The following is a 15,739-nucleotide window of genomic DNA, read 5'->3' on the forward strand; positions in this document are numbered from 1 at the left end:
TATAAAAATAATTCTGGAGCATCAAGCTATACATATACTCTTAAAGATGTAATACAATGGAATGTAGAATGACTTAAATATCTTTCCAGTATACATTAATTACACATGTAAGTATTTTAGAGTCACCATGTGCTTAGTTTTAGTTGGCCTAACACAAAAATGTTGAATATGCCCGTTTTTGGGCTTCACTCTCGCCTGAGTAAATAAGCAGTCAACATCAGCTCCTCCCGATTATTTTTTGGTTTCCTTGCCAAGGAAAAGGTTTTCCACGCTGCAGGAGATAATGTCTTCTTAGGTCGAAATAGGGTGCAATCTCCTCAAAAGTTGAATAATAAGCTTCCTTTTTTTAGAAAAGCCTAAGGGGTTGTAAGCAATTACCAAACCTGTGAGATAGACGCTTGTGCTAATTACATTCTCGTCTACCACTGTTTCACGGCAGACAGACTCTCCATCAATGTTTTCGGTATGGATGAAGAAAAAAGACATAAACCTCACCTAAAAGTAGGCCTGACTGTGGCCATAAATCATTAAGTTCACACCAACTTGGTAGTCTTTAACACAAGAAAAACAACACATCTTAGACCCCGATTCTCCAGTTGCTAAGTGTGACCGAGCGTGGCAACATAAGAGCTGACATAGTGGTCAGGCAGGCAGAAAAGTCCTCGGACCACAGTTAGGCCATCTTGTATAACAGAGCAGCAAAGCTCTCTGCCCGGGCATGTTATTTATGGAGGGGGAAGAGTGGGAGGATCTGTCCTTATTTTATCTTCAATTTGTGTATTAAAAGATGGATGTAAAAAAAGAACTATGTAGAAAAACGGAACGACATAAAATTATATAAGAGCAGAAAAGGAGGGAAAAAAAAACGTGAATTTTTATGTGGTTTATCCACAATGAAAAGTTGCAGGCTAGCACAATGTACATACAGTTAAAGCAACACAAAGGCAGATTGTTGGTAATTACGAGCGAACAGGGATCAATTCTGCATGCTTTACAGCAACAAAGTATGCCCAAATGGCCAGAGGTTTAAAATTTTCAGAATGTTGCTTTAATTGTTGTGTTTAGTGAAGTTGTACTCAAAGCTACTAAACTCTAGGAATTTATTTGAGCATTGTTGGGCAAAAAATGATGAAAAAAAAATAAGATTTGGAGTTTAACTAAACAAAAATCCCATGGAAAATTCAGAAGACTATTTCAAAGTTAAGTGAGGAAAAATTAACAACAAAAAAGTTAAATAAAACTAGAAAAATTGCATTTCTTTCGAAAATGCAGTGTGAACGCTTACTGCAGAAGAACTTGCTGAAAAACAGCTGAAATTAATAAACGTAGAAGCATAAACTAACAGAAGAAAGCAGATAGAACACACATTTTCTGAACTAGATTTAAATAAGCAGAAATGAGGATATAAACTAAAAAAAGAAGCTGAAATTGGCAAGAAAGAAATGCTGAAAAGTAGCTCAAAAGGGAAAAACAAGTTTAAACTATCAGAAGGAAGCAGATAGAACTGAAATGAGCTATAAAAAAAGGGAATTAGCTGAAAAAGCTAAAAATAGCATCAAAATAGCTAAATAGTAGCTGAAAATGCAGAAAAAGCTGAAAATAGCAGAAAATAGTTGAAAGGAGGATAAGAAGCTGAAGTTAGCATAACATAAGTTAATTAGGCCAAAAATTTACATGAAAAACTTGAATTTATATGAAAACAGCTAAAATTAGCTGCAAATGCTATAAAGCTAGTTGAAAAGTTTGAACAAGCTTAAATTAGCAGAAGAAAACAGAAAGAATGTTTGCCCAAATATGCTGAAAGAAGCAGAAATAAGCAAAAAGAAGTGGAAATTATCTGAAAAAGCTAAAATTAGGGAAAAAAAACTGCTGAACACTAGCTAAAACAGCAGAAAGAAGTTTAAGGTACCAGAAGAAATTGGAGAGAGCAATTTTTGTTTTTGCTGAATTAGGCTGAAAAAAGTTGAAATTATTGCAAAAGATCTGAAATTAGCTGAAAAAGCTAAAATTCACATAAACAGCTAAACAGTAGTTGGAATAGCTAAAATAGCTGAAACTTACAGAAATAAGCCAAGAAGAGCATATTAGCAGAAAGAAGTTAGAAGAAGCACCAACATGTTGTACTTAGCAGAAATAATCTAAAAGGATCACAAAACAGCTGAAGAAACAGCTTAAAGTAGCTGAGAAAGGTTTAAATTTGCACAAGGAAATTGAAAGAAGCTGAACCAGAACAAAATGTGAAAGGAGCACTAAAAGGTTGTAACAGATCTAAAGATTTGACCACCCGCTTCGAATGTTATCAGCCATTAAATGGTCGTTATTAGTTGTTGTCATCCCCATATGTAGCGGTCAGACGCTGCCCCTCCTGTACCTCCTAGTGGGTTTAAAGGTACGTTGTTAGCGTTGTTAGCGATGATAATAGGCTCCGTTTTTACCTTTTGTTAGCACTCATAAAAGCTTCACGTGGTTAAGTTTAGGGTCTTAGTTAGGTTTAGGCACAAGGGTAAGTGGGTTAAGTTTAGGGTTGGTCCTCTGGGACAGGTGTAAGGTTAGGTTTAGGAAAAGGGTTACATAAGCTGAAAAAAAAAAAAAAGACACTTCCTGGTTTACCCCTGTGTGACACTGCCTATTATCAGCGATAATAATATACCTTTAAACCTACTAGGAGGTAGGTGGGACAGTCTCACCGCTACACATGGGGATGATAACAACTAATAACGGCAATTTAATGGACTGATAACATCTGAAGCAGCTCAGTTTGATGGATGTAAAATGAGCTCAATTCACTTTCTATGAGAATAAACAAGTGAGAGAAAAGGCTAAATATTTCAAAAAGCTAAAGTTACACCAATACCAAAACTCATTGCACCCTTCTCTTGAACGAGCTGAATGTTTTGATTTATGAATTTTTGAAGTAGTACAAAAATTGTGGAATGAGAAAGATGCCGAAATCCGTATGGAAGAAAAATGGATCACAACAGTGTGAATGCTTCATAAACATTCACAAAATAACACAGCTGCTATTAAAGCAACATGATGAGTTCATACCAAATGCAGAAAGTGCTTACCACGGTCAGATACTACATGCATAAAAAAAAAAAAAAATTGTGATGACTAGATTTAATCTTCTCTCTAATTAGTGGACCACATTTGTTTAACTAAAACTAAGGAAAACACAATATTTTAGGTGATAATGATGAAGTACTTTGACAATTCACTCTACCATACCATGTACACAAAAGCATTGCAAACTTAATGCAGTTTAAAATGCATTTCAGGAGAATCACTTCCACTCATAGCTCACAGCTTATGCTCCTGGGAATTGTATTTTATTTTCTGAGAACATCCTTTAATCAGAGCCAGCATTTTGTGTCACATTGGCAGGATTGATGTAGAACCTATTGCATGCTAATGCAGAATCCTTCTACGCAGGAAGTGGACAGGATAAACAATAACCATAAACCACTAGATATCCTCTAGAGCATTAACTACTTTGAATGTTTCTTTTGTGCCCCAACCACTTCGTGCAAACAAAGTCATAAACTTTAAGTTGGACTCATAGTTCGGTGTTGCATTCACTTTCTACTATAAACTATAGGGTGGAGCTGCTGGGCTGTGTAAAGACAGGAAGCCACTCAATCACCCCTGACAAAGTACTGTATGTGTGTCTACTAGAAGTGAATACCAATGAGTGAAGGATCTGTACAATACATTTTAGTGGGATATTCTGTTCAATTTAATAAGGATGGCACAACCTCCACTGTCCTTCATATATGCATACTGATATAGTTTGATCACACATGCACCTCCGGGCTTTGATCACCTCCAGAAAAGACAACTTCCTTTTTTATTCATGACTTCAGAAATGACTCTTCCAACATAGGTGTCAGACCACAAGTGTCCAAGTGTGGATATGAAGCTAAAATGGATTTCATATTGGTTCTGTTGATCTGGTTTTGATCAAAGCGTACTTTATCTGGTAACCACTCGTTACGCTGGCAATGATTTCATTTTAATCATTGATAAAAATTATTGGTAAAGCAAATGCAAATCGCTGGCAGTGCCTGTCTTAATTTTAATTACAGCCACATTCGTGCCTTTTAGCTATTCTTTGTTTTAGTGCTTGAGTGCTTTTGTAAATTTTTAATGTTTAAAAGCATGACAAAAAACAATAAATAAAACTAAGTGGAACACTACTGAAACCAGTTCAACCATCAAGGGTTCTTCAGAGACAAAATGTGAAGAATATGACTATTGGATACTCCTGAAATTATGATGAATTTGATTTATTCAACCTCCGATGGAATGCAGAGTGATGTCTTTTCAAGTCTGTAAACAGAAAGATAAATTTAAGGTTTGCAGCCCAATGACTGGTGAGTTGTGAACTGGAGGTTGTTTGTCGTAAAATCAGTTGGGAGATCAATCTGTTTCCAGATCCTGTAGGATTAAACTCAGAAGCCTTTACAAATGCAAAGTCAGCAAGATACACGGCAGCATAAGGTGTCTTTCATTTCCATATATTCAATGCAAGCATCTAGACAGAAGTTGATTATTGTAGGAACTGATTACAGTCTAAAGATTGTATTGGGGATAAATGGGCTCATTCCATGAACATGCTCAACGACATGTCTGCTGTACGAACATCAATACAATCAAGGTTGTAAATAATTCAACCTAAATTTATGCATTAACTGATCCAAACATGTATCAGTTTTTGATAGAATTTAATATAATTTGCACCAGCTTGAGTTATACATACTACAAACTAGAGCAGGCATCCCCAACCTGTTTTGCACCGCGGGCCGGTTTTATGCAAGACAATTTTCCCCAGACCAGCTGCAGGGATGTGCACGTGAGGGGAGGCCACATGCAGAACAAAAAACAATAAGGTGCATCATATATAATTTAATGAATACACCTAATATTCAAATAGGATTAGAAGTTTATATTTTGCAGTTTAATTTATATTATTTTGTGATTTATTTAATACAGTAGCGTTTATTGCTTGTGTTTGGGTCCGACCCCCCCCCCCCCCCCCCCCGCAGTAAGTGAAATTCTGTGAAGTCGTGATGTTATATTTAGTATTTACATATATTTTAAGGCTTTAGAAACCATTCCCACACTCTCGCAATATTCCAAAGTATTACACCTATGTTATTTTAACAACATACATTCATTATTGTATATGTAGCTACTAAATTTTACTCACCAGCTCTGCAGAACACAGCAACAGTGCTCGGTTCTGGTCTGACCCTGTTCTGGTCCAACTCAGTTTCATTTCTGCAGATATACCCTGCAGTGATGAAGCCCACAATTAATGTTCTAAACTCTTAAACCTACTAATTTTAACAACATACTTATGTGTTGCTACTAAATTGTACTTACAAGGGTGTCCCTGCTTGGAGGTCTGCATGGGCTGGCTAGGAGTTCTCGGGTTCACCACTGAGTTTGGTGGTCCAGTTCTGGTCCAATTCAGTGCAGCTCTTGAGCGCCAACGCACATTTTTTGAAGGTGGGGGTGGCATACCTTTGGTTGACCGGCGTGGGACCGTAGGTTGTATATTTGAGTCCAAGTCTGGATGAAAAAAATTCCGATGGGCTACGGAAACAGCTCCAGAACTTTGTTGTGCGTCCCTGCTCCCAAGTCCTCGTGGGCCGGCTACCAGCTCTCAAGATTCACCAATATGTCTGGAGATCTGCTTCTGCTCCAGTTCTGGTCCGGTTCGAAGGGTTCAATGCAGCTTCTCTGCATCTGCTGGGTGCCGATCAGATCAAAACTTTACCTGTTTTTTTTTTTTTCAGCAGAAGGAAATGAGGCTTCTGGGAGGGGCCCTGTTGCCTTTTGGGAAATGTGGTAGTTATGAGCAGGAATAGAGTGATGGCTTACTGAGAGAAAACTACAAGTGGCATCACTTGTCAGAAGTATTTTATTTTTTCGTTAAGTTTTTATTGTAGTACTGTCCCAATCATGTGATTAATGATAAAGTTGATAATCATGTGTCCTGTACAATTTTTTGTACAATATTATGGACTGTATACGTTCACAAACCACGATAGTGAATCCGTGCAATCCAAACCATGAAGTAGCGAGGGACTTCTGTATATTATTTAATATAACTTCTTAGTAATGTGGCTAGCCACTAATACAATGCTCCTAGTAAAGACACATTTAATGAAGTGGTGGTCTTCAATAATTGTTTCTGATCTTTGTCTTCACTTGTTTCCTTTTAAAATCTCCAATGTCTTGTCTTTTAATGAAGGGGGCTCAGTCTCCATGTGAGGAAGTGGTTTTGAAGGTTTCAGGGCTTCAGTGGTCACCACATATCACACAGAGCATGATGTATGTGACTCATTGGATGTGATGAACTGGATGTGATGAACCTGTTGGACCCTCAGTGTTTTCATTAGTAAAGCAAGCGCTAAAATTGTGCAGACAAAAGTGATTTTTTTTTTCAACATAAAATATCAGGCAGACTAACCGAGATAAAGTTCAAAACAAAACTTTTTCATTATTCTTTACAGCCCTGTACAAAATGATCCATGGCCTGGCACTGGTCTGCAGTCTGATGTGTGTGTGTGTGTCGTCTGACTGGATGATTGGGACGGTTACTCGTTAACTCGAGAGCAGTGCAGCCACACAGAGTGAACAGATGGTTGAGCCACTGAGAGGTTTTGGACTTGACACCTTTCAACACTACAACAGAAATCACTGCAACAGCCTGTGACACACACAGACATCCACAAATAAGCCCAGCATTTTAGATTTAATTAACAGGCTGTTATCCTTTGGAAATGTGCTGGGGCATTTGATCATAGATGGTTTTTACTGAATGTAGAAATGTGTAATTTTATTATATTTCATTGAATGAGCAGCCCTGTTGTCAGTCTCTAATTAGGCTATATGGAGTAATGTTTTCATTTGTTTTCAGTATGCAGAGAGTACAATAGTCCCTCGTTTATCACGGGGGGTCCATACCTCGGCGTTTTAAACCCTTCCCACACTCCTGCAATATTCTAAACAATATTTCTAAACTCTAAACACTCTAAAAGAGCACAGCATGTCATGATCTCAGCTCTCTGCCTCTGGCTGCACTCTCGGCCACGCCCACTTCTCCGCTCTGCACGGAGTTCAGCTGATCAGCTGCACGAGGAAACTTCTCCCACAGCTGTGAGCTGCACACAGACCTGTGCAGGAGGTGCTAAATAATTTTAAATAATTTATTTTAAATAAAAAATCCATGCAGATCATGTGGCTCATCCATCAATCAGCCAGTTGTGTGTCATGTCCAATCTTACTTTGAAAAATCGTGATGGAGCAAGTCCACGAAAAATGAACCGCGAAGTAACGAGGGACTACTGTAATGAGTTCATTTGATAATTGGAAACTTTGTATATCATAGCCCCATCTAACACTCCAATCACAAGTTAAAGTATATTATCCATCCATCCATCCATTCATCCATTCATCCATTCATCCATTCATCCATCCATCCATCCATCCATCCAACCATTTTTCCACTTGTTCCAAAGTCGGGTCGCGGGGGACAGCTTGAGCAGGGAGGCCCAAACATCTCTTTCCACAGCCACCTCTTCTAGCTTTTCTGGGGGACTCCAAGGTGTTCCCAGGACCAACCGAGATACAGTCTCTCCAGCATGTCCTGGGTCTTCCCCAGGGTCTCCTCCCAGTCTGCTATGCCTGAAGCACCTCCCTAGGGAGGTGCCCAGTAGGCACCCTTACCAGATGTCCGAACTACCTCAACTGGCTCCTGTCGATGTGGAGGAGCAGCGGTTCTACTCTGAGTCTCTCCTGGATAATTAGACTTCTCACCCTATCTCTAAGGGAGAGTCCAGCTACACTGCAGAGAAAACTCATTTCAACCTCCTGTATCCTCAACCTCGTTCTTTCAGTCACTACCCAGAGCTCGTGACCATAAGTGAGGGTAGGAATGAAGACTGACCGGTGAACAGAGAGCTTCGCCTTACAACTCAGTTCCCTCTTCACCACAACAGAATGGTACAGCATCTGCAATACTGCAGATGCTGCACCAATCCGTTTGTCAATCTCACGTTCCTTTCTTCCCTCACTCGTGAACCAAACCCCAAGATACTTGAACTCCTCCACTTGAGGTAGAGCCTCACCCTCGCTCTGAAGAGAGCAATCCACCCTCGTAAATGTAAATGTAGTTGTAAAAATAATGAATTTTTCTTTTCACTCAGTGATACATATTGTTATATAATGGGCATGTATACCCAATATATGGTATATTTAACCTTGTCATCTGAACATTTTCTGTTTAGAGCCGGAAGCAGGACCTTCCCAGAGAGGAGCAGGGTCCATCTATCAAGAACCTGGACTTCTGGCCAAAACTCATCACTCTCATGGTGTCTGTAATTGATGAGGACCGCACAGCATACACCCCAGTCATTAACCAGTATGTACTGTACTGCTTTATTTGACTTGAGGCATATTGTACCAGGAGATAAATTCAAACACATTTTCAGATTTTGCTTAACACAAAAATGGGCAAACTACCATAAAATAATAACCCATGTTCAAATGTAGTTACGTGTGAAGGTAAATAAAATAAAAAACATACAGTAATTGTAATTTTTACTGTATTTGTTTAAACATGTTGACAATAGATTAAATGATAACCTTCTTAAAGAGTATCTGCACTGTTTTTTTTGTATATGATCATTTGATTCAATAGAATACATTTTAAAGAAAATCCCCACAATTTTTTTTTATTGTTATTTTTACTCATCAGCATTGAATCCTTTGAAAAGTCCACATCAAGGACTTATATTAGCCATAACATTATGGCCACAGGCAATTAAATTGAGTAACATAAAGGCTTAATTTATAAACCGATCAATGCTGCAACACAAATAATGGGCGGGTGGGATGGGGGAGGGGCCTGGGGGTCCTCCCCCAGAAAATTTTGAATAAATTAGATGCAATGTCATGCATTTTGGTGTATTTTAAAAGTTCATTAAACATCTACGCTTACCTAGATAAGTAAACACTCAGCTTCTGTCAAGCTCCCTTCCCCTTACCTGACGGTTCCAAGCTCGATTCGTCCGTCTGCTCATGGCAGCTGCCTGTGGGCTCCTGCCCGCATACGACTGCCTGGTTAGCTCAACACTCACTTAGGGGTGGAGATTTTTTTTAAGGGTAGAGGCAGAATTGCTTACTTGAAGAGGCAGCTCATATGTGATATTAAGAAGCTCATAAGTGGCTGTTGCGTTTAAAATGAGTCTTTATGTAATTATTTTCAGTTTACATATCCAATATAGGTTTTATTCATTTAAGGCAGTCATATTTGTTCATAACTTTATAATTAGTAAGCCTGAGAGTTACCGGATCCAAGCAAACAGTTTCTGGAACGCACCATGTCCAAACGAGAGTTCCCGGATCCTGTTCCAGCAGGATCCGGCTCAAATTAAACCCCGAGTAATACAGTTACTCTTGTTTATAACACAAGGTTCTGCTGAGAATACCTGCATCCTGGCATTCTGCTTTGACTCCTGTCATCTACCCAAACATTTTGCAGCCCAATTAAAGACCCAAATGACACATTTTCCTACAGTAACTGTGTCCACTCAGCAGGACAGTAATTGGTCCCAGAAAAACAGTTTGACGATTGTTTAAAGTTCGAGGTTTTCACTCAGCCTCCATAACTCAAGATACCAATTTGACATAACCTGCTGGGATCTGATAGAATCTGTAGGAAGTAATCACCGTCCACTGACTCCTCACAATTCACAGAGCATCTTTGAATACCAGGAAGTCCAAAATGTTCCCAGGAGTTCTTTGTTCTGACTGGTCTGTATTGGCTTTGCAGTAATGAAGGAGAGCTACTCAGTATAGAGTCGGTGGTCTCAATGTTGTGGCTGACTGGTGTATTTTCAGGTGGGCTGTGAAGCTACCAGAAAAGTAGGTGGTGAAAAATGCGATGTGTGGAGACACATATTTGGAAAAGATAAAACATCCAATCACTGTTGCAAAACCATATAGCAGATCAGAGCTTAGAGTAAAAAATGTATTCTTGTATAATACATATAATTTTATTGAAAATATTTACTCTTTACAAAGAATTTCTATAATATAATAAAGAAATGTTATGTCTACAACAAAAAGTGCCACTGAAGAAATGTGTTGTTCTCCCTCTACGTACATACCCTCCTACATGACTCGCTCTTTTTGTTTTATTGTTTTTTTTCTTTTCTTGCTGATTTATGATGCTTATTAAGACTTTGTTTATGCCCTGAGCTTTCTCTCTTACACTGACTAATGATAGGTCTGCAATATTCATGCCCAGTGTCTCCACCTTTCCATGGTCAAGCTGCAGAGTGACAGCAAGTTTGATGCTTTTTCAGCATAAAGCCATGAGTGGACTTGTTGCCTTTCAATAATCAGCACTGTAGCTAGAGGGAAGTAGCTGTCAGTCTGTTGCTCTCTGCTGAGAATATTTATGTGGGAATCAAGCCTCGGGAATTTTGATCCAGTAAACAAATCTACAGAACTGATGTGACGATTGGAAAACCAAAACTGTATTCTCTGGTTGTTTTTAAAAGTTTAAAGTGTGGGAAGACTATTTCTTAAAATATTGTTTTGCAGAAAACACCTGTTTCTCAGATACAGGTTGTGAACTGACTGCAGATTTAATTCATTTCAGCCCCAGAAGGTGTTTATTGTTTGCCACACTTAGAATACACCAAATGGGTGCATGACAACACTGATGAAAAATTCAGGCAGACAAATATGTTTTGAGATGGCTGGTGATAAAAAGAAGAAGCAAGGGCTTCTATAGTATTAGCGTTTCATCCAACACATACATATTGTTTATTCCTTTTCTGCAGAAATGTCCCATAGAAGAAAAAAAAAAGATAATTTCACTAGAAATCATTGAGCAAATGTGTTTGACAGTGAGGGCACAGCAATCTCCAGCACAAAAACAAAACATTTCCAGATAAATTAACCTTTTTTCAAAACGGGGTTTGTCATCCATAAATGTCCTCCCATGTCTGTAAGATACGGATAATTAAACCACTGACATCTCACATTTAAGCTTTGACTGAAAATCCATAGGCATTCAGAACAGATTACTTGCCAAAGATGTGGCCACCCTCTGTGGCTCTCCTAAGATTTGACATTTCCTCCTGCACTTTTTCTCATCTTTAGGCATGCATCTCAATTTCAGCCCCAATCTAACCAGGGCTGGGTGTAGCAGATGAATTGATTCTGAGATACACCAACCAAATCCTCTTCCCCATCTGTTATTTACTAGAAATTCAGTCTGGGACTATCCATTAGGTCATCCACTTGAGTGTGCCGTCATACGGAAATGAGTGTGATTGGAATCTGTCTCAATCCCGCCAGGTTTCCCCAGGAGCTGAATGCGGGGAAGATCAGCGCTGAGATCATGTGGAACCTCTTTGCACAGGATATGAAGTATGCAATGGAAGGTCAGTGAAGCTATCAGTCACTTATCTATCGCAAAGGTTGTGTAAAAGGAGTCGAGTAAAATAATCTGATAAATGACTGAAATTGACTGAGTGATTATCAAAAACATTAGGCACGTGTTAGCTAATCACCAGCTGGCTGTATTTTATTGCTCTCTTGTTTCTTTTAAACTTTTCAGTGATAGTGTTACTGTGTTAATTTGCTGCGTTTGAGTCTGCTGTTTATTGGCTGGTGCTGTGCTGCGCCTTCTTGGCTGTGTGGTCTACTCTTCTGCCTGTTTAGAGTGCTCTTTTCTGTTACTGACTTTAAAGTCCTGACAGAGAAAAGGAAATGTCCTTAAATCAAAAATAAATATTTGATCAAAGACATTCTAAGATACCTAACTTTTTTTCTACTTTATATATTTTGATGCTTTATTGTCCACTAGTAGCTGTTACAAGCTATGGAATAGAACAGCAATAGAAGAAATAGAATGTAGCAATAGTAATATAATTATTTAAAGGAATGTATATGTTATGCCAGAGTTTTAAACTGAGATCCTCTTATGATGAGAAGGGACAAAGTTTCAACCACTTTTGCAAATGATGGTGCACACCATCTCAATATGGCAAGTATGCTGTGTTTGATGTAAGCACTGAGGATGACTCTCAGCTACTACCACACCAAACCATAGCTCAGTGCCTGCACCACTGAATTCAGCCATGTTTATGTTTAAGGTTGATTAGCAGTGACACCCAGCTTGAATTAGGTTGACTCCAAAAGTTATTAAGTTGTAGATGTGCTGTATATCCAACTGTTTCTTTCTATGAAACACCAGGGAGCCTATGGTTTATGTGCTATTTTGTTAACGTACAAACTGTGTTAATTTGACACAATAATACCAAACTTTTAAGTAAAGATGTTGTGCAATGTATAGCTCTCATGGTATATGTTCCAGAAGACTCTCAACTACTGCCACAACACATATTAGTTAAATATCTGTAAAATTGGTTGCGTTATAGCAAGTTTTGTGTTTATTATTGTTGCTGTGGTGCACTGGTGGCCATCTTGAAATGGACTGACTATAGAAGGTTTTCAACCGTAGATGCAATTTATGTCTAAGGATTACTTTCTGAGAGTTTCTTAAAATCCTTCTAGTGATCATGAACTATTTTGGTAACACAGCAAAGAAAGACAAACACGCACACACATGCACACAGACAGGCAAAAACATTGCCTTTTCACCTTCAGTGCAAAAATAATAAGTATGCATGTAATGTAAATTTACCCCCATCATGTAAATTCAATGCATCGTGCAGTATCATTTTTGTTGCTGTTCCTTTTAAATATTGTACACACAATGAGCCTTTTATTTTATAGATAAAAGTATATTTTGATTTGTATTTTGCATTGTTCTTTTACGACGGGCCAAGAAAAGAGAAATATGGGAATTCTTCACATGAAGGATAGTATTTTTCTTGCATGGAATAATTAATTAGCTGCAGCCATCTAAAACCTAAATCAGCCAGTATGCTTCAAAATGAAATCCCAGTTTACTTCTCTTGTAAGCTCTGCTTGTGAGGTAGATTTTTTTTCTTTTTTTTTTTCTGATATCTGTTGCTTTTATTTTCTGTAACAACAGAAAATCAAGCTTCACACCCCAGATCTGCTTTGCTGGCATGAAAAGAGATATTCCTTGTTTTGCCGTTTGGTTTTGACATCAGTTCTGATCCTACGCTTTTGCCAGACCACCTGCCAGGAGGTAGTAAATGCCTCCTGGAGGCTTTGTTTAAAGCTGGTGGCTTCTGGATCAAACTCTAAAGGATGTAGTAAACGGTGCCAAGGTGAAAAGGAGAACAGGTTTATTAGCACTGGGTGTGTGAATGAACTTTAAAGCAGTTTAATGTGAACATGCTTGTGTTTGGTCAATGAGGATTTTTTTTACGTCTTTTTTCTAAATTTTTGCTTTAAAATAAATGTGAAAGAAGCTTTATTAAACTGACATTTATCATAATAACGCACAGGAAGTTGTGTTCTATTTACCTAAACTATCTTATATGCACTTGATTAAGTCAGGTCTTTTTTATTATATTTATTTAATAAAAGATTAAAATTTTCCAGCATTTAAATGGTCATATTATATGGACTAAGATGCTCACATATCGGCTGAAATTCCACAGAAATGCTTACGATGATGTAGTCAATTTTTATGTTTTCCCCTCTCTCTGCAGTTCTCTCACTCTGAGCACTGATCCAAATTTTAGGTCAGTGTCTTGTTGCAGGTACTGCTTCTGTCCTGCCCTGGATAGTAAAGCAGTCCAACTAAAACTGTTTGGCACAGAAAAATATGTTTTTTTTGCTAACCTTTGCTCAAACATTGCCCTGAAAATAGTTTATTTACTTGGGTCTTTTGTACTGAGAGTTTCTATTAGCCATGAGGACAGCTTTGTGCAGCTGACAAAAGAGCAAGTGGCATGAAAACAAGTGGAAACCAAGAATTTCCAACAGTGAAAAGTCAAAGAAGAACGAGTCAGATTTTTTAGGGAGCAATAGTGGTAAGGTTTGTTAACATCAATATCTGAACTTTATGTTTAGTTTTCTGAATTTGCTTGACAGCATACTGTCAGGTTTTGGCATGAAGAAAAATGGGAAAGCTAAAGGACTTTTATATGCAGATGTAATTTACGTTTCAGTGTTTGAGCAAACAATAAAAACAAACCAAGTAAAAACTTTTTTCAGCATCAGTAGCCACAAAAAACGAGGTTGTGTTGTGTCAAAGTTTTTGACTTTAAATGAACTTCACACACTCAAATACACAGAGAGTGTTTTTTTTATAAGATGTTTAATGTACAATAACAAAGTGTACTCAAACGTGACATTGGTTTTCTGAACTGGGACATTCATGGATATATTGCAACTCTTAACAAAAGAAATTGCATTTCCTGTGAAAATGCCGTGTGAATGCTTATTACAGAATAACTTGCTGAAAAAACAGCTGAAATTAGTAAAAAAAAAAAAAAATCTGAAATGTAGCTGAATTTGAAGAACAAGCTCAAGTTAGAAGAAAGCCTATAGACCACATATTTGCAGATTTAAGTTTAAATAAAAATAAAAAAAGCACAAAAAATAGAAAATTAGCTAAAAAAAGGCTGAAATTAGCAAAACTAGCTAAAAATAGCTGAAAAGACAAAAAAGTTTAAGCTAACAGAAGGAAGCAGAAATAAATAAAATGAGCTAAAAATGTGGAATTAGTTGAAAAAGCTAAAATTAGCATAAAAAGAAAATAGTAGCTGAAAAACCAGTTAACACTAAAACTAGCAGATAAAAGCTTAAAGGAGCACAACAAGCGGATATTAGTACAAATAAGTTAATTAGGCTGAAAGTAGCAAAAAAAATGTGAAAAACTTGAATTTGTCAGAAACCAGCTTAAATGAGCTAAAGCAATGCTATAAAATAGCTGAAAAGGTAGAACAAGCTTAAATTAGCATGACAGCAGAAAAAATACATTTGACCAATTTGGCTGAAAGTCAGAGTCAGAGAGATTTATTTGTCATTCGCATCTCATGACGTACATGTTGTACAAGATTATGTACACAGGGTCCCAGTTACATCCAACAATACAATGTAAAAGAAAAACAGTAATAAGATCTAAGATGTGAACTAAGAAAAACATCAACTAAATAATACACTAAACACTAAAAAGAAAGAAGCAGAAATGAGCACCAAGTGGAAATTATCTGAAAAAAAAAAAAAACAGAAATTTGAAAATAAATAAATAAAAACATCTGAAAAGTAGCTACAAAATCAGAAAAAAGTTTGTTACCAGAAGGAAGTGCAGAGAGCACGTTTGCTGAATTAGGCTGACAAAGGTTGAAATGAGTACAAAAAATGTGGAATTAGCTGCAAAAGCAAAAATTAACATAAAACAGCTAAACGGTGGCTGAAATAGTAGAACAAGTTGAAACTTGCATAAATACGTTGAAAGGAGCATAACAAGCTGACATTTGCAGAAAGAAGTTAGCAGAAGCACAAACTTTTGTAGTTTTTCATTCACTCAACCTTTATTTAAACAGATTAATCACATTGAGTCTCAAAATCTTATTTACAAGTGAGACCTGTTTGGACAGACAAAAACAGTGGTAAACTGGACACATGTAGGAGTTGGAGGCGAAAAAAAACTATCACACTTTTATTTCTTGACTGAGAAAAAAAACCTCTAATATTAAAAAACACCTCGCACAAACAAGCACATATTGACCTAGACATTCTGCAGGGGGGGGGGGGGGGGGGGGGG

At 37.6% G+C, this 15,739-nt stretch overlaps 1 protein-coding gene across 1 annotated transcript in view; it reads left to right on the top strand.

The window, feature by feature from the left end:
- The window catches only part of LOC119423432 (protein unc-13 homolog C), a gene marked incomplete in the record, with an annotated part of 132,231 nt that overhangs the window by 64,308 nt on the left and 52,184 nt on the right, over window positions 1-15,739 (top strand). The window contains 2 exon segments of the mRNA XM_037690825.1: window positions 8,298-8,431; window positions 11,383-11,468. Of these exon segments, the coding sequence (XP_037546753.1) occupies window positions 8,298-8,431; window positions 11,383-11,468 (220 nt within the window).

The sequence above is a fragment of the Nematolebias whitei genome, chromosome 2, assembly GCF_014905685.2.
Source record: "Nematolebias whitei isolate Nwh7 chromosome 2, NemWhi1, whole genome shotgun sequence".
In the NCBI taxonomy this organism is placed as follows: Eukaryota; Metazoa; Chordata; class Actinopteri; order Cyprinodontiformes; family Rivulidae; genus Nematolebias; species Nematolebias whitei.